This window comes from Cricetulus griseus, chromosome X, assembly GCF_003668045.3.
Source record: "Cricetulus griseus strain 17A/GY chromosome X, alternate assembly CriGri-PICRH-1.0, whole genome shotgun sequence".
Lineage (NCBI taxonomy): Eukaryota > Metazoa > Chordata > Mammalia > Rodentia > Cricetidae > Cricetulus > Cricetulus griseus.
This window is the reverse complement of record NC_048604.1, coordinates 68,385,894-68,412,402: the sequence shown is the minus strand read 5'-3', so window position 1 is coordinate 68,412,402 and position 26,509 is coordinate 68,385,894. Positions and strand designations below refer to the sequence as shown.

At 44.3% G+C, this 26,509-nt stretch overlaps 2 protein-coding genes across 7 annotated transcripts in view; one reads left to right on the top strand and one right to left on the bottom strand.

Annotated features, from left to right (window-relative positions):
• Nhsl2 (NHS like 2) overlaps positions 1–26,509 on the top strand; it is a 271,866-nt gene that overhangs the window by 17,803 nt on the left and 227,554 nt on the right. The window lies entirely within an intron of this gene.
• Positions 3,804–4,370, bottom strand: LOC100757726 (ras-related protein Rab-5B-like). Its single transcript, XM_035450280.1, has one exon. The coding sequence runs from the start codon at positions 4,163–4,165 to the stop codon at positions 3,809–3,811; it is 357 nt and encodes a 118-aa protein (XP_035306171.1). The 5' UTR covers positions 4,166–4,370; the 3' UTR covers positions 3,804–3,808.

Genomic DNA, 26,509 nt, shown 5'->3' with positions numbered 1-26,509 from the left:
ATAAGCAAAGGCTGTCATTTGTTTATTTATTTATTTTGAATATATATTTTTTAAATTTTATGTCCTCTACATTTGTGTTTTGCATGCATGTATATATGTGAGGATGTCAGATCCCCGGGAACTGGAGTTACAGGCAGTTATGAGCTGCCATGTGGGTGCTGGGGCTTGAACCCGGGTCCTCTGAAAGAGCACCCAGTACTCTTAACCGCTGAGCCATTATCTTTCCAGACCTCTTTTTTTCTTTTTCTTTTTTGGTTTGGTGTTTTTTTTTGAGTTTGTCCTGGAAGTAGCTTTATAGACCAGACTGGCCTTGAACTCATAGAGATCCGCCTGCCTCAGTCTCCCAAGTGCTGGGATTAAAGGCATGCGCCACCACAGCTCAGTCTCCAGCCCTCTTTGTAATCTTTAGGTTATGGGTCCAATTCAGAAACTAATATACAAATGAGTCTCAGGAAAATGCACAAAATATTGCATAGTGCTTCCAACAGTTCAGATTTGCCATTCCTCTTTCCAGTCTCAAGAAATCCCAGGAGATCCATGACCTCACCACTGCACACAAAAAGATAAAAGTCACACTTGATAAGTTATCTATATCTTTGAGCAGGAACAGTTCACAAAACAAGGTTATTTTCCAGATTGGCTCTTCAAGGGCCCAAGAACAGGTTGAGAAAGTAACGAGGCACCAAGGTTGGGAGGTGGTATGTTAGAGGTTCCGTAAGATTTCACTGGGCCCTTTCTTCCCAATCTTTTGTTTGTTTGTTTTTGAGACAGGGTTTCTCTGTGTAGCCCTGGCTGTCCTGGAACTTCCTCTGTAGACCAGGCTGCCTCTAACTCAGAGATCCTCCTGCTTGTGCCTCTGCCTCCCGAGGGCTGGGATTAAAGGGATATGCCACCACTACCATCCACCTTCCTTCCCGATTTTTAGCTTCAGGTAGAAAAATGGTAAAAAAGAAGAACAGTCCAGTGCATTCTTTTTTTTTTCTTTTTTGGTTTTTGAGACAGGGTTTCTCTGTGTAGCTTTGGAGCCTATCCTGGCACTTGTTCTGGAGATCAGGCTGGTCTCGAACTCACAGAGATCCACCTGCCTCTGCCTCCTGAGTGCTGGGATTAAAGGTGTGTGCCACCAACACCCAGCAAGTGCATTCTTTTTTCTCCTTGTTTACTTACATTAAATACATCAATAAATCAGCAGTTGCATTCTGTTACCACGATTGCTATGTTGGAAGGAGAGGGAAAGAAAGGCAAATGCTTTCTTAGGAAAAAAATAAAAGCAAACAAACAAAAAAGGATGACCCCTCCCCCTAAAATGTGATCAAAATCAAAAAGATAATGGGAGGGTGGGAGAGAACAAGAACCCTGAAGCCCAACAGAGCTCAAATGAAGGCAGAAGAGCTGGTGGGAGTAGAGGGGAGGCAGCAGCCGGGCCCAGGAGCTAAGGCCAATAGTGTTCCTAAGGGAGGGAGACAGGGAAGAAGGGAGGGAGGAGAAAAGCCCAGGGAAATGGTTTCCCAGCCCCTAGGTAATAAAACATTTTCACTTTTGTCTCATGGAAACTGCAGCAAAGGAATTAAGTCTCTACAAGACTTAGCCTCCCTAGGTTTTTAACTTGTAAAATAGATGCACCTGGATGCTTTGGAGGGCTAACAAGTTCTAGGAAAACAAAGTTGGAAACGTATGTGTGTTTCAGGGCCATGAGAACTAAGGCTGCCCCTAGAAAAGGAAGAGAATTGAGGACTAAGTGGAAGAACCTTAGCTGGATCCTTGAGAGTCTTGGTGTCATGGATTCCATGGAGTTCCATGGATTTCATGCTCTGAAACAAAAGGCAGCCTGTAAGCCAAAGAAACAGAAAGGTTCTAACTCTGGGTTACTGTGGGCTTTCCTTTCTTCTTCAGGTTTCCCCAAAATTCTGGCCAACACTCAAAAGAACTGAGTTCCCTCTTGCTTTGATGGCTTCCCACAGATAACCCAAAACACCTAATGAAAGATGTAGAGGCCAGAGACTTAGGAAGGACCAAAGCGCTCTGAAGACATACGGCAGCTGTGAGGCACCTTCAGTTCTAGCTGCGCCTGTCATAGGATGAGTGGCCTATGTGGCAGGAGCCCCTAGTGGTACATGGATTAAGAAAGAGTAAGGGGGGGCGGGGTGAGGGAGGAACTAAACTCAAGATACCAACAAAAGAGAAAAGAAAAGGGGCAACAGGAGACAGAACAGACTATACAGTGAGAATAAAGACTAAGTATTTACAGGGAAGTAGAAAAGACATGGTAAGATATAGCAAGCTGAATGTGAGCCCTAGGAAGACAGAACACTCCCTTCGCCTTACCCTTCTTCACTCCACTACCATGGCCCACGCTATTCTGAGGCAACTCCTCAGTTGCTCAGACAAATGTATACCCAAGAATTGAGGCATGAATCAGTCAGAAGAGGCTAGCAGGGGAGACTGGGCTTGAGTAGCTGCTACTGTTACTGTTTTCTATAGTGCCTCCCAAACCTCATACATTGTAGATTCCATTTAATTAAAAAGGTTGAAGGACAGCTAAATCAATCAAAACACCAATAAACATGACCGAACTATCATCAATTAAAGTGCAAACTGCAGGGTCATGGCGTCTGGGTCTAAGGCCATCTCAAGGCCAGGAGAGGGGAAATGCCTATGTATAAAAGAGAGGATGGGTGTCAGAAACTGGTACCTCCTCCAGTTAGACAACAGCAGAGCTAAAGGTGCAGGCAACCAGTGAAGATTCTTTGGAGCACTCTGAGGTCCAATCCCCACACTGGAGTTGGGATGAGTGAGTGGGGAAACTACCTAAGAGGCTGGGTGAGGGGAAAAAGCCTTGGGACAAGTTCCAGAGCCACAGATGACACTGCCCCTCAACCTTTATCTAGTCAGCTAATACAACTCCCATAGGGTGCCTGTGAGCTTGCCTCCCTATTCTCACTCCTACCTAGGAACGCCCTCCACAAGTCCAAGTCATGGGTGCTGCAGTGTTTCATAGTCAAGAAACTCCTACCAGATAAACAAAACAAAAAAGAAATGTTTCCTTACACCCTCCTGCTCTGAGCCTCCTGCTCTATCCCTGCAGGGCCCTTAATGTAACTAAAATTACATTGTCTCCCTTTTGGGTTCCGGGGTGTACCTTTCATTATCTTGGGAAGAGGAGGGAACAGGAACAAGAACAGGGAGTGATGAGAGGTGGCAGAGGGAACAGGCAGGAGATAAAAGTCTTCCCTGAAACCCTGGGAAGGGACACAGTGTGTGTGTGTGTGTGTGTGTGTGTGTGTGTGTGTGTGTGTGTGTGTAACAATGAGGAAGTCGCTGTCTTGCACCTAGAATATGAAGTGAAGAAAGTTTGTTTTGGAACGAAGGTCCTGGGGAGATTTGACCCCAAACCTCAGAGTAGGGCATAAGAAGGGATGGCAACAGCTGCCTGGTGTTGGTTGCTGAAGCTGTTAAAAAGTGCCATGATGGAGCTGTCAGGAGGCAGCCCTTGGGATCCAGGGCTCAGTGTGCTGTTACCGTAGGGGCTGTGTGCTGAGGGGTGGGGATGGAGGTTATGTCTTAGCTCTCGTGCTAACTCCACATGTGTTTGCTGCTAGCCACCCTCAGATTCTACAACACTGGCTTTTTTGTTTGTTTGTTTTTTCGAGACAGGGTTTCTCTGTGTAGTTTGGGAGCCTATCCTGGTACTTGCTCTGGAGACCAGGCTGGCCTCGAACTCACAGAGATCCACCTGCCTCTGCCTCCCGAGTGCTGGGATTAAAGGTGTGCGCCACCAATGCCCGGCACAACGCTGGCTCTTGTTCTGCTAAGACTGTTCATGGAGATCCACACCTCGATTCCGGCCGGCTGTACCCCCCAGATTCTGGGGTTCGCTCTTTGGCAACTTCTTTGCTATTGCCAGGAAGAGGTCATTCACGGTCATAGCAGTCTTGGCTGAAGTCTCCATCAATAACAAGCTGTTGTCATCTGCATATGCCTGTGCCTCTTCATACTCCACCATGCTCTTGTTGGCAAGGTCAGCTTTGTTCCCTGCAAAGGCAATAACAATGCTAGGGCTGGCTTGCTGCTGGAGTTCCTTTACCCATGTATTTGCCCGGACAAAAGTTTCCTGATTAGTAATATCATAGACCACAATTGCAGCCTGGGCACCCCTGTAGTACATGGGGGCTAGGCTGTGGTATCACTCCTGCCCAGCTATGTCCCAGATTTCAAACTTGACTGTTGTGTCATCTAGACACACAGATTGGGTGAGGAAGGCCGCTCCAATGGTGCTTTCCTGGTACTCATGGAACTGCCCTTTGACAAAAACCAAGCACCAGGCTAGATTTCCCCACTGCAGATTCTCCTAGCAGGACCAATTTGAACTGGCATATTTTGCTGGCCTGGGGCTGCCCATTGGGCCTGGCTGACTTCTGCTAGTCATAGCCAGGTTATCAAAGTAGGAAAGGGTAGAGGGAGGGGGATGACACAGAGCGGCAAAGAGGAGAGGGGAAGGGGAGGGGCTTCCAGGCTTCAACAGTCCTGGGGCTCCGTCTCTCCCATTAATTATTTATAATTAATAATAAGTTTCTGTATCATGATTTGGGGGCTGGCAGCCTGAGAAAGCCTGTTACACAACTGAGTTTAAGAAGATCGGATTTGTGCAGTGATTCCTGGAATTACCTTGGGAGCCAAGCATGGTGATACTCACCTATAGTCCCAGTTACTTGGCAAGATGAGGAAGGCAGGAGGATAGCTTAAGTCCAGTCTGCACAACATAACAAAACCTTGTCTCAAAGAAAATAAAAGAAAAATAGAGTCATGTACCATCTTCTCAAGAATGCAGAAATGGCAGGGTGTCCACATGCAAAAGAACACAGTGGGCTCCTTACCTTACACCACACTCAAAGTTTAGCTCAAAACGAACAAAAGGGTTAAGTTAAAGGCTATGATTATAAAACTTATATTAAAAACATAGGAAGAAACAAAACATAGAAAGAGTCCTTTGCATCCTTGGGTTGGGCAACCAAAGAAAAGACACAAATTATACTGTGACAAGATTAAAAAGAAAGGACTCTCGTTTGGGGACTTTAAAACAAAAACAAAAGGCAGGCAGATCTCTGAGTTCATGACCAGCCTGATCTACAGAGTGAATTCCAGAACATCCAGGGTTAAACAGAGAAATCACATCTTGAAAAAAAACAAAAAATAAGAAAAAATAACAATAAAAACAAAACCACACAATACACTGGAGAGACAGAGAGAGAGAAAGAGAGAGAGAGAGAAAGAGAGAAAGAGAGAGAGAGAGAGAAGCTTTACACTGAGACTAATAAACTTAGCATTACTGTTGTTATATTCAGATAGTTACCCTGAAATGTGTCTTCCTCAAATGGGGCTACTGACTTCAGGGCATGAGATTTGCTTGAAGCACCTGAGACAAAGAACAACTTGGTCCTTTGGTCCCAGATTGTATTCCTCACCTCCTTAAGCATATGGGTCATTAGTATTTCATTCACTCAACAAATATTTGAGTGCCCACTGTACCCATGCGAGTCCCTTCCCTTTCGTGGGTCCTTGTTCTCCTCGCTCTATAAAATAAGAGACTGGGACATCATGAAAGCCTGTTGCAACTCAGTTTATAATTCTGTCACAGAACCTATGCTGGAACGTACATAGTGCACAAGATCCACTCTTAGAGACCCGGGCTTAATTACACATGCCCTTGATACTAGCATATATTTCCTTTGAGAGACAGATGTTTTTGTTTTTATTTTTTTAAATGGGTAGATGAGTTTTTTCCCCTCATACTAAGCAGGCAATCCTCTCATCTTCGTCTCTCTCACCATTTTTCTGACATCAAGTTGATCACACAGATGGTTGTCTAAGGGCAGGATCAGAGGGAAGAACTCAATTGGCTCAGACTATGAAAGTCAAACAGAAGAAAGAAAGCAAAAATGTGTGCCTGCAGATGAAAGCAGGGGAAAGCAACCTAATATAAAGTAGCCTACCACTGTCACTCTGTCTCTCTCACTCTGTTGCTCTCTTGCTTCTGCACGGATGCAAATGGAAGCCAGAGGTCGACATCAGTTGTCTTCCTCAATCACTCCCCAACTTATTTTTTAATAGTTTTTTATGTTATGTGTATGTCTGTGTGAGTGTATGTCACATCTTTGCTGGCATCCTTGGAGGCCAGAATAGGGTTCTAGATACTTGGAGCTGGTTCTATAGGCTGTTGGTTGTGATCTGCCTGATGTGATTGCTGGGAACCAAACTCGGGGCCTCTAGAAGAGGAGGAAGCATGCCTAAGTGTTGAAACACTTCTCCAGACCCTCTACCTTGTTTTCTGAGTCAAGGCCTCCCTCTCTGATCCTGGAACTCATGTACTCGCATAGGCTGGCTGGCCAGGGAGCTCCAGAAATCTGCCTAGGTACCCCTCCCCAGTGCCAGGATTGCAGTCTTGCACTAATGCACTCAGCTTTTTATATGTAAACTGGGAAACTCGGGTCCTCATGCTTGCTTGACAAGCGTTTTACCAACTAAGACATCTCCCCCGCCCCTTATTTTCCTTCGCACCCATAATTAGTCTAACACTGGTAGAAGAAAGATATGACATGGTTCAGATGGCGGCTAAGTGTTTGGGCCTTTGAGTCACCCTCCCTGGGTTTGAGCCCTCACCTTGTGGTTTGCTTCGCTATGACCCTAAATCAGTAGCCTGACATCCTTTTGCATTAGTGTCACTGTAAGCAGGGGATTATTATAATGTTGGTATTTATTTCATAGCCCCATTATGAAGATTAGAAGCTTGGCAAGCATTAAATTTTATCATTTAAGTGTACATGTGATATTTCTTACGTTATTTGTATTTGCCCTTTGATTTTTATTTTACGTGAAGTAACTACTATTTTTCCAGTTAATAGACAAATAAATCAAGGCACAGAGATGTTGTTACTATGTTACTACTAACTAGGTCATTTTTGTCACTCAAAAAATAACCTAGTTACTCACAGAGCTGGGATTTAACCCTAGGATAACTGATCCCTTCATGCCCACTGAACCACAGGACTGTACACAAGCCACCTTCGTCTTGATACCCACAGATAAAGAGTCTGAGTTAGTACTAGGGATGCTGAACAAAATGTAGGTTCTACTCATGGAAATTTATACTGTAGATAGGGACAGAAGACATACATGTAAGAAGGTGTTTTAGTTAGAGTTTCTATTGCTGTGAAGAGACATCATGACCATGGCAACTCTTACAAAGGACAACATTTAATTGGGGCTAGCTTACAGTTCAGAGGTTTACTTCATTATCATCATGGCGGGATGTGGTGGCACTCAGACATGGTGCTGGAGAGGTAGCTGAGAGTTTTACATATTAATCTGTAGACAACATGAAGGAGACTGTATCCCACACTGAGAGTGGCTTGAGCATATTTGAGACCTCAAAGCCTGCCTCCACAGTGACACACTTCCTCCAAGGCCACACCTACTACAACAAGGCCACGCCTCCTAATAGTACCACTGCCTATGGACCAAACATTCAAACACACGAGTCTATGGGGGCCATACCTGTTCAAATCATCACAGAAGGGTTCAATAAAAGACACATTATGTCATGGAAGCTCTAAGTAGGTTTGTCATGGTGCTTGGCTTCAGACTGGGTCCTTGACAGATACAGGGAAGATTTTGCCCACAAGAAAAGTGATATGCAAGAAGGGTAGGGCTCGGTGAGGCATCTGTGGAGTTGGGGAAAACACCTTTTACCATATTGTTCAAGAATTCTTGAGGGGGGGCCTGAAAACTTGATGGCAAGGTCAGGGAAGCATCTAGTGCTATGGACTTCATTTTGGGATCCCATGGAAGTAGCTAGTCCAGAAGCATACACCCAGACTGCCAGAGCTGCACAGGTTGAGATCATCTAGCTCACATTTGTTATATGGGGAATATGTGGGGAAATTGAGGCCAAATAGAAAAGGATGAGCCCCAGAAAGCCAGCAGCAACTGTGGCAGGCTTTGTCCTGCTAGTATTTCTACCCTGCATCAGAGAGCCTGGGCCATTTCCTAGAGAGATCCTTTAATGACACCCCAGTCTGTTCCCCTACTACTCAGAGATGCTCTTCCAAGTTCCCGCTTTAGAGCCCCATCTCTTAATTTCTGCGCTTGAGAGGCAGAAACAGGAAGATTTCAAATTTGAAAACAGTCTGGGCTACATAGCAAGTTCCAGGCCAGCCAGAGCTACACAGCAAGACCCTGTCACAAAGCAGTACAAACAAAAACAAAAACAAAGCCACTAAGTCTCCTGTGTCATTAATGTACTATACTACCACAGATTAAGTCCTGAGCAGGAAGCTTCATAGGCCTGCAATGGCAACTGCAGTTGGGGGAAAGACAGAATAGAGGCCTTAACGTGATGTTATTATCCCATTTGACTCTGGCATTTTCAGAATTGTTTCTCAGCCTCAGATGGTGGTACCTACCTCTAATCCTGGTATTTGGAAAATAAAGACATTTTTTTTATATGTGAGTTACCTCACATATAGTTTTATAGTTGAGTTACCTCAAACTCTCTGTGAGTTTGAGGTAAGTCTGGTCTATATAGCAAGTTTTAGGCCAGCCAGGGATACATAATGAGACCCTGACTCAAAAAAATTTTCTTGCCAGGCATTGATGGCACATGCCTTTAATCCCAGCACTCAGGAGGCAGAGGCAGCCTGGTCTCCAGAGCGAGTGCCAGGATAGGCTCCAAAGCTACACGGAGAAACCCTGTCTTGAAAAAAATTTTTTTTTCTTAAGCATGAGATTAAATGCCTTTTAGGCCTACAAAGGAAAACTATTAAATGAAACAGTTACCAAAATATCTCTTTTGAGTTGTGGTAATTTGTGTGCTTTTTTTTGCTAACTCATTTCAAATGATCTAGCAGTCTAATAATTACTGGAAAATTGAATGAGTGAGCATTTGGGATACTTGCAGCAATTGTCATGTGATGTACCAATACCTATGGTTTCTGTTATCAAGGGACAATGCTGCTAAGCCCTATTGGCTTTGTTGACTGCTTTGTAAACATCATTTCAGCTAAAGGTTTGTGGAAATAAGTGTTTCTCACATGTGTGTTCCAAACTCTTCCTTGAGAACGTCATATCACTTAAGCTAGATGCCTCATCCTAAGGCAAAGGTGATACAGACCCATCATACTCCACAGCCCGGCTGTAGGGAATTGACTTGAAGGAAAAGCAGGTGCCTGAAATGATATTCAAGACTGGGGGAGGGGTGAATGGATGATTGTCATGGTGTTAGTCACTAAATAATTCTGACTCTCTTTCTAGTCACATGGCAGGCCTGCACTTACCTTGTTTTCTTAAATGAGGCCGTGTGACTTGATTTGACAAATGAAAAATGCTACTATTTTGCTCCAAAGTTTCTTGTGGCTCCTCTTCACTTGATAGATTTCACATTTAGCTGTCTTGCCAACCTTTCCCATCTCAGCGCCCACTTCTTTCACCCTGGTCTATTGCCTGGTCAGCTGCCCTGACCTCATTTCTGATCCTTACCAAGCTCATCCCTACCCTAGGCTCCTTTCACTAGCTGTCATTTCTGGCTGGGGCACTCAACCCCCAAACCTTGGTTTGATCAGCTCATTCTTCACCCTTAGAATTCACCTGTTTTGCTGGCTAGTTTTGTGTCAACTTGACACTAGCTAGAGTATTGGAGAGGAAGGAACCCCAATTAAGAAAATGCCTCTATAAGATCAGGATGAAGGCAAGCCTGTGAGGCATTTCTAAAATTAGTGATTGGTGTGGGAAGGCCTAGCTTATTGTGGTTGGGGCTACCCCTAAGCTGGTGGTTCTGGGTTCTATAAGAAAGCAGGCTGAGCAAAGCCAAAGAGAGCAAGCCAGTAAGCAGCATTCCTCCATGGTCTCTACATTAGCCCCTGCCTCCTGGTTCCTGTGCTGGTTGAGTTCTTGCCCTGACTTGCTTTCATGATGAACAATGATGTGGAAGCATATGTCAAATAAACCCTTCCTCCTCAAGTTTCTTTGGTCATGGTGTTTCATCACAGCAATAGTAATCCTAACTAGAATACCTTCTATGCCAGCACCTTATTGTTTTAACATCTCTATTGAGATGAAATTTGCATATTTCCCAGTTCTCCCATTGCAATTGTGTAGGCAGGGTTTCTTGTTCAGACCACCGGCTCCCAAATAACCACACAGAAACTTGTTATTAATTATAAATGCTTGGTTGAAAGCTTAGGCTTGTTATTAACTAGCTCTTACATGTTAAATTAGCCCATATGTCTTATCTATGCTCTACCATGTGGCAGTACCTTTTTTCAGTATGGCAAGTTCATCTTGCCTTTCTCCTTGTTTCCTTGAGACTCCACTCCTCTTCATCCCTGAGCTCTCTTTTTACCTGTCCACAAGTCCCACCTAACTTCTTCCTGCCTAGTTACTGACCATTAGCTCGTTATTAAACCAATAAAAGCAACACATCTTCACAGTGTACAAAAACTATTCTATAACATAAGTGTTATACTTGAGTGACTTAAGATAGTCATGAAGTTGTGCAACCATCACCAGAATCAATTTTTTAAAAGATTTTATTTATGTATGTGTATTGTGAATGCCTACATGTATGTATGTGCACTGTGTGTGTGTGTGTGTGTGTGTGTGTGTGTGTGTGTGGGTGTGTGTGAGTGTGTGAGTGTGTGCACAGGCCAGAAAAGGGTGTTGGATCTCCTGGAGCTGGAGTTACAAGTAGTTGTGAGCTGCCTGATATGGGTGCTGTGAACCAAGTCTGGGCCCTCTACAGGAGCAGAAAGTACTTTTAACCACTAAGTCATCTCTCCAGTCCCTACCACAATCAATATAATAACATTTTCATTACCCCTAAGGAAAACCAGCTCCCCTTACTCATTCAAGTCCTCATCCTTCTACTGGTCCCATGCAACCACTAATCTTCTGTGTGCTTGCGTATTCTGAACTTCTAAATTTTATTATAATTGTTGTTATTGTTATGATGAAGGGAGACACACATGCCACTGCTGGTTGTAGATGGAAGTTTCTGTAGATGGAAGTTCCGCAGCCCTTTGGTCCCAAATAAATACACAGAGGCTTATGTCAATTATAAGCTCTTTGGCCGATGGTTCAGCCTTACTGGCTAGCTCTTAATTATTAACCCATTTCTATTAATCTATGTATCTCCCTGTGGTCTTGGCTTACTGATGATGCCCGGGCCTCTTTCTTCCTTGGCAGCTACATAGCATCTCTCTTGCGACCCCTCTCTGCCTTCCTCTTCCCAGTCTTCTCCTAGTTTGGTAGCCCTGCCTATACTTCCTGCCTGGCTACATCCTGCCTGTCCATTGGCTGAAACAGCTTTATTCATCAGCCAATAAGAGAAACATATATTCACAGCATACAGAAGGACATCCCCCATCAGCTGATTCATATGGTAACTCTATATTTAGATGTTTGAGAACTCCCAGATTGTTTCCCACAAAGCTTTATTTTCCTGCCAGCAATGTGTACAAATCCCTGTTTCTCTGCATCCTTGTCAATGTAGGTACTATCAATAGGTTTGGTCATAGCCATTCCACTAGGCTTGAAGTGATGTCTCATTGTGCCTTTGACCTGTATTTCCTTTATGACTGTGATGTTGAGCATCTTTTCACGTATTATGAAAAAAGGCCTTTTCATGGTCATTTGCATAACTTTTAAAAAGAAATGTCTATTTATGTCTTTTACCCATTTTTGAGTTGGGTTGTTTTGTTTTATTTATATAGTAAAATTGTAAGAGTTCACCGGATGGTGGGGGTGTACGCCTTTAATCCCAGCACTTGGGAGGCAGAGGCAGGCATATCTCTGTGAGTTCGAGGTCAGTCTGGTCTTCAAAGAGAGTTCCAGGACAGTCTCCAAACCTACAGAGAAACCCTGTCTCAAAAAAAAAAAATTGTAAGAGTTCATTTATTTTTTGTCTCCTTGTTTTTGTCTTTGCATTTGAGACAGAATCTGAATATGTAACCCAGTCTGGTCTTGAACTTGCAACCCTTCTGCTCCAGCTTCTCAAGTGCTAGAGTACACTATCCCTAGCTTATAGGAGTTCTTTGTGTATTCTGTATATTGATCCCTGGTCATATATATGATTTGTTCATATTTCTTTCATTTAAGGGGTTGTCTTTTCAGTTTCTTGACAGAGTACTTTAATACACAAACATTTAAAAAATATTTTATGACAACTAACTTCTATTCTTCCCTGGCTCTTTATTCTTTTAGCAGCATATATAAGAAAGTGTTAGCTGGAGATGTAGCTCAGTGGTAGAGCATTTTCCCAGCATGCATGAAGACCTGGGCTTAATCCTCAGCACAACAAAGAGTATGTAATTTTTGTCTTATCCCAGACCATATAGATTTACATTTCTGTTTCTTTTCAGAATGTTGTAGTTTTAAATTCTTATGTTTTTGTCTTTGATCCCATGTTGAGTTAACTTTTGCATATGTGTGAGGTAATGGCCCATGTTTTAGGATAAGACATTGTCTGGGCACCTTTTATTATTATTGTTATTGGATGTGGCATATGCCATAGCATGCATGTGACAGTCAGAAGACAACTTGATTCTCTCCAGGGATCAAATTCAAGTTGCCAAGCTTGCACAGCAAGCGACTTTACCCACTGAAATATCTCTCCAACCAACAGCCATCTTCCCCTACCCAATACCTTTTGTTGATGGCACTCTTCTTTCCTTCACTGAATTATATTGAGACCCTCACCAACACCAGTTGATTATAGATGTGTGTGTTTACTACTGAACTTAATTCTATTTCATTGATCCATGTGTGCATTCTTATGCCAATATCACAATATCATGATCATTTTGGTTAGTATCGATTGCTTTATAGCAGCTTCTGAAATTGGGAAGTATCAATCCTCCAATCTTGGTTTTCATTGATTAGATGGTTTTGGATGTCTTAGGGCCCATGAATTTCTGCATGACTCCTGGAGTTGTTTTTCTGTTTCTGCCATACTATCTTATTTTTGTCAAAAACATCAATAAGTTTTTATTAAATATTGACTGAACACCTACCATAAGCTAAGTACTGTGCTAGGTTTTGGAACCATTGTGATGGGAAAAAATAGCTCTTAATTTTGCCTTCAGGGAGCTAAGAATTGAGTGGGAAAGGCAAACATTAATCAAATAATCACCAAAATGGAGGCAACATGAATAATAAATTGACTTAATCAGTCCAGGGTGTGGGGTAGTGCTGGAACAAGAAAACTTTCTTAAGGAAATCAGTAACCAGAAAAGTCCGTGCAGCTGGGAGGACTTTGAGAACAAACAGGGGAGTGTGGAGCAGCACTTGATAGCAGGAGAATGAACAACACTAGGTAAGGGTCACTACTGATCATGTGGGCCCTGAAGGAGCACCCAAGGGTTTGTCCTAAAAGCAACAGGAAGCCACCAAGTCAAAGAAGTGACATGATCTAATTTTGCTTCCAAAATACTGGCTCTGATGTTCCAAAGAGAATGACCTGGAGATATAGGCCATGGGCATATAGAGACAGCGGAAGTTTGGATGAGGGTGGTGGTGGTGGTGGTGGTAGCTCTTGATACACAGTGGACAGACTAACCCTCACAGATGCAAGAGAACACAAGGTTTTACAGATAGTCCTTGGTTAGTGAGAGGGATGTTATGGTGTTGGGAGCCGTGGTTTTTTACCAAAATAAAAAACAAAACAAAACAAAACAAAACCACTAGGCAGCATGGAGGGGATCAGTGCTTTTGATTTTAAGGCATCTCGTACACAGTTTTGGGCTATTTGACCTTCGCTCCAAATCATCCCTACAAAGAAGCTATAAAAATGGTTTTCTTATTTTGCTGACGAGGAAACTGAGTACCACAAGGCTAAGTGGCAAAACTAGTCAGGATCCTATTAGTCTAAAAATAGTCCCTGTGCACCTTCGGTTCCAGGATACCTGAGCTGACTCTTCTTCTAGAAGAGTCCATTTCAAATAGTTTCAGATAATAAGAGAAAACCATTAGAAGCATGCCTCCCCACACACTGAGTCCTCTCAAACCTCAGAGCTCATGCCCCTAGGGCAGCCTTTGCTCCTAGCTAGCTGTACATTTCACCTCCACAGCGTCACAGCCATCCTTCCCTCCAGGATGGTTCTGAGGCCCCAAACCTTTAATTCCCACTGTTGATCGAGAACCGAAAACTACCCCTTTCTTTTCTTTGTAGTGGTCATTCTGTCGGAAAGACTCCCTACTTCATTGCTTGTCTATGAGCCTTGTCACCAGTCTGTGGCCAATGTATGCAGAGTGTGAGGACAAGAAAATGAATGGCTGGTGAGAAATGGCAGGAGTGAAAAGCTAGGAGGAAGACAAATCTATGAATTCAAGGAGGAAGAGGAAGAGAAAATAAAGTGTTTGAAGGAAGAAGTTAGAGGACGAAACATCCTGCTTCCAAATCCAGAATCTGACATTTACTAGCGGGATGATGTTATGCAAGTTACCCAGTGTCTCTAAGTGGAGGTAAAATTGCACTAACTTTATGGGGTTTGTGTAAGGATTACAGGGAAGGCATGCATATAATGTCCTGGACACAGTGTGTGCCGTGTGACAAACATTCGATTACTGTCAGCTGTTAGCTTGGCTGGACCTGCCCTCCTCGTTTCTCAGGCCTCTGCTTCCCCCAGAAATCCTAGGCTGGGCCAGCTCAGCTCAGCAAGTCTGGATCAGGCAGGAAATATCCTGTCTCAGCACACCTAGAAGCTGCAGGACCTGTGACAACACTGGTGTCACTTCCAAAAGTGATCCTTGGACTCTGCTGCCTTAGCTTGTTTCCTCTTCCTTCCTGTTTCTTCCCTGCCACCCCCACCATGCTGATTCCTAGTTCTAAACTCTATCCAGTCACCCGGCTCTGTGCTGCAATACCCTTCTCTAGGACTAAAGTCCTTTCCTTTCTCCTGGTTTAGGCAGTGATTGTTCAATTGTTCAACAATCTACTTGCTAGACTTACCTCAATCATGGCACCCCTGTGTGAAGCATGCTAGCTTGGCTTGTTCATTGCATCCTCTGAGTACTGTGCTTCAGCCCTCCCCTTTTTAGAGGTGGCAAAAATAATTCTTTGGAGTCCCAGACTTCCTTAGGAATCAGCCGAAGCTGTAAAGCCTTCTCCGGAAATGTGCATGAATTCACTGTCAGCCAGGAGAGAGTAAGTTACGCTGCCAACAATGATTGTCCAGGCCTTGCTCATGGGAACCATCTAGAAAGCTGTACCTCACAGCCACTCAGGGGTTCAGACTAGTGGAGAATCCATTGTGAACATGTGTTTCTGTCATTGCTGAAACAGGAAGACGGGCTATATGGTCTGGATTCTGTGTTTAAAAGATCCTCAACTGCTGTGTGGGAGTGAGCCGCCTTGCAGCAAGGGTGGGAGCAGGGAAGCCATTGAAGAAGCTTGATTCTGGGAGAGGTGTTGGTAATTTGAGCTGTACTGGAGTGTGTGCGTGCGTGCGTGCGTGCGTGCGTGCGTGCGTGCGTGCGTGCGTGTGTGTGTGTGTGTGTGTGTGTGTGTGTGTCCCCGTCTGTCTGTCTGTCTGTCTGTCTGTCTGTCTGTCTGTCTGTCTGTCTGTCTGTCGGGGTGGGGGGAGGGAGGAGGAGGTGATGGTCCAGAAAAGAAAAGCAAGATTTTCTTTCAGATTGGATGTGTGGAGGAGTAAGGAGAATGATAGAGTCAAGGATGGCTTTTGGCCAGGGTTTTGGCTTGAACGTGTGCATGGATGGCATCCATTCTTAAGTGGCGTGGGATAACAGAATCTGAGGAATTGTTAAGATTAAACCTAGTGACACCTGAGGGAAGCCTCTGCTTGGAGTTCTGTTTATGGGGAGCCCTACCAGCTGTTGCACAATGACTTAAAAGACGATTTAAAAAAGAGATTTTAAAAGTGAACCCGTTGATAAAGGACCGACATGCACAAACAGATCCACATGTCTCATATGCCACCCACAATGCTGGCCAGCCCCTCCTGGACCTCACACAGTAGTATTCCCCTAGGAAGTCCTTCAAGGTCGCTAACATGTCCCCACCAATATTTTTGTTTTTGGTGGGAATGAACATTTTACTGATGATTTTTAGTTAAAGAAACAGCAACCATGGCTTCCCCCACAATAGAGCTTCCTTTGAGGTTGATGCTCTCCTTGGAGGACTCCTGCAACTAGTGTCAGCAGCGATGTGTGACCTAGGTGGTCAGAAGGACATTTTCTTTTTGTCATCAAAGTGCTTTCCAACTTAGGGAAAGGTGAGCAGTAGCACATTGCACAACTTCTAACTATACAGAGAATGTTGCCTGGGTAGCTCATTAGAGGGGATCAGGGTTGTGGAAACTAGAAATAAAGTGATGGTGTCTTGGCCCTGGGCTGGTTAGCTCTTGGCAGTTGCTTCTGATTGGAGCTCACTTTATAGCCTCACTGTTTCCAGGGCCCCTGGCTGGACATTGCTTAGTGGTGCAAGCAGGTACTAAGGGCTGCATTCAGCTCCAGGTTGCCAGACTTTCTCCCAGAAATGACCAGCTGCGTAGAACATCAGGCTATGTGCTTGTGAGGCAGAGTAGAAGAAAAACAGAGCCCCAAAGCTGGGAGAGGTGAGCCTTATTCTTACCCAGGCTGGGAAGCAGCCTCATTGGGCAGGAAAAGCCCGGGGGGGGGGTTGAGAGAGGCCAGAGGCTTCTTTTGGATAGAAAACAGCATTGTGTGAAGAGGGATGACTTTCCCTGCTGCCTGTGTAAAGGAAAAGCTTGTGAGATGCCTGTTTCCCCATCCTTATTGACTGAAGAAAGCCAAGAATCACTTACTTACAGTAGCTACAGATGCTCTTGTGAAACAGACAGTATAGCCTGCTTTTAAGAGTAATAATGGAGCCGAGCCATACAACTACCAAGTGGCTGTGTAAGCTCCTGACGATTAGAAGTGAAGCTGCTTCCTAGGTGTAGGGACAGACAGTCTGTGCTCCTTATGCCTAGACGTGGATCAGAGGGCCACCATCTGTCAGTGAGCCTTACTGCCTCCTTCAGGATTCTTCCCAGGGGTTTGAGCCATCAGCTCTTTGATTCCCTAGACCTGCTTTCCCACCCAGCAACTTGGACAGTGGATCAGTGGACAGTGTGTCAGAGGAAAACCCCAAAGGGTCTGCCCCAGCATTCTATAGACCTGGAGGGAGCAAAGCCTACTGGGGATTTTGTTTTTTAATGTGTTTTCTTTGTTTTGAATTTGTGTTTGTTTGAGGAGGATTCCCTTTTTAAGTTTTCGGAGATAAATTTTTGCCATATAGCCCAGGTTGACTTCAAAGTTTTTGCTTCAGCCTCAAAATTCCCAAGTGTCAGGAATACAGATGTGAGCCACCACATCCAAGTCTAAGGGATTTTTGTTTCTGTTTATGGTACTGAGGACTGAACCCAGTGCCTCAGGCATGCCAAGTAGTAACTCACCAAACTAAGCTACAGGCCAAGTTCTCCCCTGCTCCTTGGTGCTGAGGAGCCTTGTGCATTATAGACCAGTGCTGTACCTCTGAGCTACTACTGGCCAGCCTGGGCCCAGCAGTTCTTCATGTGTGACCCACTGAGCCCAGTGGTGTTTCAAGGGCAGTTGTGAGCAGCAGGTTCCATGTCATATATTGGAAATAATCTACAGGTAATTTCTTTTCAAAGGTGCCACTTTTGTTGTTGTTGTGCTGGGGATCAAATATAGGGCCTCAGTGTTCTGGGCTACATCTCCATCTCCGAAGGTACCACTTGTGCTCACAAATGAATGAACAAAAACAAATAAAGCAATGTATTTAAAGCTCTGGGACTAGACAGTGAATGAAAGAGAAGTGTGAATGGATGGGTCTGCTGTGATTGGAGCACTGCTGCTGAGGTGTGTGTGTGTGTGTGTGTGTGTGTGTGTGTGTGTGTGTTTGTGTGCGCACACGCGTGTACAGGTGTGTGCTGAGAGGAGTTTATGGTAGAAGAAAAAGAGGAAACAACAAAAAAGAATAGGATTAAAGTTTGAGTCAGTGAGATGGTTACTTGAAAGGAAAAAAGAAAGAAGAGCAAGGACTACTGGGTATCTGCCCATGGGCCAGTGGTTCTGCCCGGAGCACAGCACCAGCCCTCCCATCTTGAGCTTTAAGGGCAGAAGGACGCCCCTTGGCTAACCAGGGGGTTATGTCCCTAACAACCCAAAATGCATTTAATATACCTGGTCCTTAGCCTAGCTTACTTTCAACGCGCCAAGACACTCACATCGCCTTATGGTTGGGCAAATCATCTACTACAGAAGCTACTTCATAGTAATCATTGAATTTGTCATATAATTCATCAACACCTGTATAAAAACAATGATGACAACACAGAACACTGGAGTGTGGCCATTGTTTGCTCTTGTAACCATGCAGCTGCCTGGGAGCTTGGGCTGGCTGCTGCTTCCCAGCATCAGGAAACAGTACTGTATTATGTATCACTAGCTGAAGAAAGAATAAAATTCAAAGTGCCCCTTGCATTGAATGTGTATGTCCTTTTGACTCATTGCAAAAAAAAAAAAAGTCAAGCCATTTTAAGTCAAGGCCATCTGCATTATTGTTCCTATTTTAAAGATGAAGATGTTGAGTCTCAGTGAGGAAAAAAAAACTTAAGTTCACACAGTAAGTCAATGAGCTTACTGCAATTCAAGCTGTGGTCTTCATCCTCAAACCTACATCCTTTTAAAATATCTTTTTCTTTTCCTTTGTTTATTTGTTTGTTTTTGAGGCAGGGCTTCTCTGTGTAGCTCTGGAGCCTGTTCTGGAACTTAAAATATCTTTTTCAATTAAATTTTTATTTATTTTTATATGTTAGTGTTTTGCCTACATGTATGTCTGTGCACCACATGCATGCCTGGTGACCAACGAGGTCAGAAGAGGGCATCAGATCCCCTGGAACTGGAATTGTAGATGGTTGTGAGCCACCATGTGGGTGCTGAGAATCTGAGTCCTCTGCAAAAACAAGTGCTCTTAACCACTTAGCCATCTGTTTGACTCCTTTGTTTTTAATTATGTGTATATATGTATGTGCTGGTATGGGCACATGTGTGGGTACCTGCAGAGATTAGAAAGAGGCATTGGATTCTCCGGAGTTGGAGTTATAGGCAGTTGGGAACTGCCTGGTGTGGGTGATGGTAACCAAGTTGGGTACTATGTGAGAGCAGTGTGTGCTTTTAACTGCTGAGTCACCTCTCTGGCCCCTAAAGGGGATTGCATGGAAGCAGGGTTGTGGAAGCCACATGAGCTTTTCTTGAACCTTTTTAGATGATACTGTTAAGATACTGTTGGCACACACCTTTAATCCCAGCACTTGGGAGGCAGAGGTAGGTAGATCCTATGAGTTCAAGGCCAGCCTAGTCCATAGATAGTTCCAGGATAGCTAGGGCTACACAGAGAAACCCTGTCTCAAACAATCAAACAGACAGACAGACAGGCAGACACTTCCAATCTCTGCCCACTTCCAAGCCAGAGCCCCTTTCTTCTCAGAATTTCACCATTTTCTGCCTGTTTTTATCTATTTCCTGGACCCAAAAACACAGCAGGGCATCTGGGAATAGAGTTGTCTTTCTTTTAAAACAATTTATTTATTTTTATTTTATGTGCATTGGTGTTTTGCCTGCATGTATGCCTGAGTGAGGATGCCAGATCCCCTGGAAGTAGAGTTACTAGACAGTTGTGAGCTATCATGTGGGTGCTGGGGATTGAATCCAGGTCTTCTAGAAGAACAGCCGGTGCTCTTAACTGCTGAGTCATATATCTTCAGCCATAGAGTTGTCTTTAGAGCTCATGTGAGGTCTCCTTTTGGATACTGCTTCTCCTGTGTATGCTGTCTTGGGTAACCAGAGAACTGCCTCTACTGTGTCTGGAAGGCAACTTGACAGTGGTGGGATTCTATTATGTGCTGGTGGTGAGGGGAGGAGACAGACTGGTTGAGTCATCATTGTTATTTCCGTTGCATTCCTGTCAATCTCTCAAGGCTATTAAAAGAGTTGGTAACTAAACCATAGCTTGACTCTCATTCTGACAGTCAAGAGACAGTTAAAATCACAGTGTAAGCCAGTGCAGGAAACAGAGTAACAGGAGGGCACTGTCTCTTTACTCTAGGGTTAGGAAGGAAGGTCTGGGCAGATAGACTCAGGGACCTATGTCCAACAGTTGGCTCTGGGATGTTTTCTCAGACCACTGAGAATGGCTTGGAGAAAGGAGAGGGGACAGAGAGAATTCTGGCATAGTTTATAGACCCATGGCACTCCCTAAACTCAATGGGTGAGTCAGATTTGTTACAGTGACAAAGTACCTGACAACAAATTTAAAAAGAGGGAAGATTTATTGTGCTTTTGGAAGTTTCAAACCATTGTCATTGGGCCCATTGATTCTGGCTCCATGTTGAGGCAGACCATCATGTGAGGAGCATGTGGCAAAGGCTACTCACCTCATGTCAAACAGGAAGCAGAGATAAGAGAGATAGAGAAGGGACAGGGCAAGACACAGCCCCCAAAAGACCCATCTCCAGTGGACTGCTTCATCCATCTAAGCCCCACCCCTGAAGTTACTCACTGAGCCATCTCCCTAGCCCCCTGCTTGGATTTCTAAGCTTAGATTTGCCACAGGCTGACTGACCTTTGGACAGATTCCTTAACCCTTTTGTTCTCAAGTTCCTCACTTATATCTTTGTAATGATTAGGTGAAATAATACATACAGAATGCTTTCAAGTATGTCTGGAGTATAAAAAGGATTCAATCAGTTGTAGTTATTATTATAAGCAACAAAAACCAATAGCCTCCATAGAAATGATGGTCAGCTCAGATCTGGGGATGCCAACATCAGGGTTTTTTGTTGTTATTGTTGTTCTTTTCTTTTTTGTTTGTTTGTTTGGTTTTTTTGGAGCACACAAGTGAAAATTGACTACCTGGGTTTGAGCTTGGACACATTAGGTCAGAAATAAGAATTTAGGAGTTATCAGTTTCTAAATGGTCATTGAAACCTCAGAAGATTTTACATCGAGAATCTGTATGGAAATAAAAGATGGCTTAGGAACAATCCTTAAGAGCCCTCAACATCTTAGGGATGGACAGAGGTAAAGGAGCCCACTGAGCTGGTTGGGTAGCACCCAGAGATGGGGAGTGTTTGGGGGAAAGGCAAGTGGTAACTCAGTGGTAAAACACTTGCTTAGCAGGCATGAGTCCCTGGCTTCCATCTCCAGCACTGGGGGGAAAATCTGTGAGAACAGCAGTCTCACAGAAGCCAAGATAGGAGATGCATCAGTGTAGAGGCAGTGGCTGGCTGTGGTAGGGTTTGGAAAGGCCAGTTTAAGGAAAGAGTAGAGAAACAACAGTGGGAGTTAGACCTTTGGCCCAGTGGTTTCCATGAAGGGGTAGAATGGCCATCAGACTACATGGAGCTGAAGAATGGGAGTGAAGAAATGGAGATAGCTAGTGAAAATGGTCCCTTACAGAAGGCTGTGAAAGCAAAATGTGAGAAGAGAACTGAGGGCTGGGGTGGGAGGAGGAGGCAGGCATCAGTGTCCATGGAAAGAGGCAGTGTAGAGGAAAGGGTGTGAGATGCTGGAGAGAGAGGAGGGTACTTGAGACTTGAGATTCCTGGGGTGGTAGGAAATGATAAGGTGGAGGTCAGATCAAGTGAAGGGGTATGGGAGGACATTAAGTCAACTCAGAGGTTAAGCTACGGGAAGTCATTCACTGTCTGAATGCTTCTCTTTGTGGAATGCAGTGATGGGGCAAGGTTAGAAGTCTGCATATGCTAGACAAGGTCATAGTGCCCCCTAGAGCCCCCACAGAAATGGAAGAGAGGGCCCAACAGGGGCTCAAAGACCAATTGCCTAGACACGCTGAAGCCTTCGTGCTTCTATGATGCTTCCCATCTGTGTGGTCCCTGGGCAGAAAGTGTTGACATTTTAATTTTGTTGAAGTTTGGGGGATTTGCAAAATGGATGAAGGATAGTTGGTGAGACAAGATGGGGATAACGACAAGCAAGAAGCAAGTAGTTTAAGTGACTAACTGGTGTTTGCCCTGGCCTCTGAGAAGCCCCTCTTCCTGCTTCTGCCAACAATTCCTGTTTCCCACTCTACTTCTTAGCTTTTGTTTACTGCCTTGAGTTCTCTCTCTCTCTCTCTCTCTCTCTCTCTCTCTCTCTCTCTCTCTCTCTCTCTGTGTGTGTGTGTGTGTGTGTGTGTGTGTTCTCCATGTGGCACTTTCAGATTCCACAGGAGAGCTGAGCTGAGCGATATCACTGGTCATTACTATGGTGTTAGACAGCTCGACGCCTGCTGCCTGCTGAACAACTTATAGGTTTTTCTGTTCCGAGTCAGAGGATTATCTATGCTTCTAGCTGGTGTACTTGGCAGGAACATTCTTTAGAAAGTGTTCTTGGGAAGCAGAATAGTTAGGAATTCGAGTTCTGGACCAGCGAGATGACTCCAAGGGTATAAAGGTGTCTGTTGTCAAGCCTGATGGCTGAATTCAATGGGCTGAGCCCATGGTAGGATGCTCATGGTGGAAGGATAGACTGATTTCTGTAGTTGTCTTTGATCTTCACTTATACACTGCAGTTCATGTGTGTACAATAAACAAACAGATAAATAAATGTAATGAAGGATAAATTTTCAAAGAATTTTGGTTTTGAGCCAGGACTGGCTTTTCAGGAGGCAAACACAGAAATGAAATTCCAACCCTGCCTGAGTAATAGAACAAATTTGAGGCCAGTCGAGGCAACTTAGTGAGATTCTGCCTCAATCTTTTCTTTTAAATAAAAAGAGGAGCCCGGTGTTGTGGTGCATACCTTTAATCCCAGCACTCCAGAGACAGAAGCAGGTGGATCTCTGTGAGTCCAAGACCAGCCTCTACATAGTGAGTTCCAGGTAAGTCAGAAGTACATAATGAAATATCTCCTATCAAATCAAATCAAATAAAAAGAGGATATGGATTATCCCTCAGTGGTGGAGTGGTAACCTGGTAGCTACAAGGCTCTAGGGTCAATCCTCTCTACACACAGACAGACAGACAGACAGACAGACAGACAGACAGACAGACACACACACACACACACACACACACACACACACACACACACAAAAACACACACATGCTCGTGCTGTGTTCTGGAACTAGACTAATTAATTTGAATCCAGGCCAGTCCCTTTAGTGTATAGCCTTGGGAACTTTACTTTCCCTCTCTTCACCTCAGTTGCCTCCTTTCTAAAATGGGTTCAGTAAGTGTGGCTGTCTCTTTGTAAGGGTAAAATAATACACAACTGCATCCCTGGCACATAGTTCTTTCCCAGTAAATGTTGCCACTTACTGTCATTGATAGTGTGACATGTTCCCTGGGAAGGAAGTGTGAAGGGCCTTGAAGATTTTCAGACAAAGTGTAGAGGTGGGATCCAGACTCTATCACGCCAAGAGAACAGCCTTCTTTTATTTCCAGAAGTCCTTTGCCACTTTCTGGTCTGCGGGCCTTTCCCCAGGGGAGTCCTTCCCCCTGCCCCCAGGATCTAAAGTCCTGAAGTCTGCCATGGTCTGGGGACCCAGCTGCTGTGTCTGCTTGTTGTCAACTGGGGAGCAATCGTGGCTGTCTGACCCCTCCAGCCCACTCCTTGGTTTCTATGAGTCACAAGTCTCTATGCTAAGCAACTCCTTTTAGAAGGGGCCTGGAAGAGTTGGAGCTGGCTGGGGAGAAGAAAGGAGGAGCGCAGCCACAGCCTCGCCTCTTTCTGAGAGTCCCAGCTCAAGTTGTAGGAATCTTTCCTTTACACCCATCATGAGAGGCTTTGGGGCCTCACTGTGACCAGACTGCTGTGAAGGAGACATTTCAGCTGGTCCCCACAGCACCAGATAGCTGATACGGGAGCAATACTTTCTCAGGCACCCTGACATCTAGGCCATCCATCTCTCACGTAGCCCCAGAAAAGAATGTAAATTGCAGACACAGGAAAAGGGCACGAGTCTGAAAGGTACGGGGGCTGGAGAATGGGCTTCTAAAAACATCCCCCTCTCACTCACACAGAACAAGTCCCTGCTCACTTGGCCCCAGTTGGTATTTTCCCAAGATGTATGTTCCCACGATTCTTTGGTCAAGACTATGGTTGGTGGTTCGTGAAATACTTTCATGTAGTATATGACTGAACATATACATTTTTAAACTTCAATAGCTGTGAATTTGTTTATTTTATTTTGTGTGCATTGGTGCTCTGCCTGAATGCATGTCTGTGTAAAGGTGTCATATCCCTTGGAACTGGAGTTACAACAGATGGTTGTGAGCCACCATGTGAGTGCTGAGAATTGAACCTGGGTCCTCTGGAAGAGCAGCCAGTGCTCTTAACCACTGTGCCATCTCTGTAGCCCCATGAATTTATTTTAATATGTTTTAGAGTAAAACTTTAGCGCACTGAATCTGGGAGCTTCAAGGATGTTATTTGCTTAGAAACGTGGAAGTTTTTTTTTTAGAGCAATTTAAGAAAAATATTAAATAGATTATTGAGGCAGTTGTTACGCATGTAACAAAAGTTATGATGGTGACTGGAATTTTAGCCTCACTAATTCTAGATAAATGGTATCTTTTATTGTGTCTCTTTTGCCCTTATCCCAAAACTTAGGCTCTCTCTCTCTCTCTCTCTCTCTCTCTCTCTCTCTCTCTCTCTCTCTGTCCCCCCTCTGTCTCTCTTTCTGTCTCTCTGTCTCTCTCTCCCTCCCTCCTGACTCCTTCCCTTCTTTTTTCAAACTCCTAGTTGCATGGGCTGTTTGTTCCAATTCCTCTTCGTTCCTCCCTTAGAATGTCTCCTGCACCATGTGTGACCTTCTAGCTGTCATCACTCATCTGAGTCCAAAACCTCAGTCTGTAATTGTGCCTCACTACCCAATTAATCTTCCTCCAGTTCAACTTTCAGCACTACTTCCTCCTGCACTGATGCTCCAGTGAGTATCCATCCAGGGCCAGATCCTTAAACTGGCAAGTCTTAGCTGTGAGCCATAGTTCTGGCCTACCACCTGCCCATCTCTGCCCGTTCCCATCTAGGACCTACCTTAGGCTCACTGCTCCTCAGACAGACCCACTCTACAGACTTCTGGGTTTGGCTTTCCCTATACACCTTGACTAAGATCCTCTCCTTGGGCCTTAAAATTTGCTTTTTATTTTCCATAGATTGCTATTTGTGTTGATTTTTGTTGTCATTTTGAGAAACGGTCTTATCATTATCCCAGGCTGGCCTGGGACTCACTACATAGAACCAACTGGCCTTAAATTTGTGGCACTCTTACTGCATCAGCCACCCAAGAGCTGAGGTTACAGGTATAAGCCACTATGTCTGGTTATTTGCTTCTTTTGTATCTATCAAGCAGGCTCCATCCCACTTCTTGTGTACCTCTTTGGTACTTAGTAAAGTGTCATGTACACAGTAAGTGCAGTTGGTCATGCTTTGTGCTGCAAAATAACAAAAAGCTCAGTCTGAGTGACTTAAATGAATAAAAGTTGAACTTCTTATGGCCGGGCGGTGGTGGTGCATGCCTTTCTTTAATCCCAGCACTCGGGAAGCAGAGGCAGGTGGATATCTGTGAGTTCAAGACCAGCCTGGTCTACAAGAGCTAGTTCCAGGATAGGCTCCAAAGCCACAGAGAAAGCCTGTCTCAAAAAACCAAAAAAAAGTTGCACTTCTTTTTCACATAACAGAATTTTAAAGGCAGGTGGTTGGCTATTCTGCCATACATAGCAAATCAGCATTTGCCTTGTAATGGCAAAGTGGTTGCTGCCGACCCAAATATTAAATTTTCATCTTAGCAGGAAGAAGTAACTGCATTCTCTTTGTGGTCTTTGTCATGTTGATTTTAAAGGGAAATTTTCTAAGGGACTGCCCCTCATATTTCATTCATTATAACTGTGTCATGTGCTTGTTCTTAGATCTAACTGGGTCTTCCATGTCTGATACAACAATATCTTTATTAGGCACCTGAACAAACTGCATGTTTTCTAGCAATCAAGAGAGTGCAGAGGGTGACTGTTGGGTAGGTAGCTCCAGTGTCTACCATACAGCCCAGTAAAGATTAGTTTAGATAAACATTGAGCTGTTCTGCTCCAGACGTCAGGTTCTGAAACTTGCCAAGGTTAAGACCAAAAGATTTCTAGGGTAAAAAGCTATCTTTTTCTGTCCACCCATTCTATCAGCTCCCAAGTGTCCCTTTCCCCGACTTCTTGTTGGAAGGTCAAGGTGGGTTCCCAGCTTTGCCCTCCCAGCTGAGAGGAAGATCTTGGGCAGATCTGAGTGCCGTCCTATTAGATGACTTCTGGGTAAGTGGGCAGTTTTTCCATGCAGCCCGGCATCATCCCCATCTTTGGCTCTTTGGTTTCCATACATGCTTTTCTAAAGAACTTCTGAAATAGAATTTGTGTCCAATGAAACAACATAGAGGAGATTGCAAAAAAAAAAACAAAAACAAAACAAGTTATATAGTGTTACTTCTTA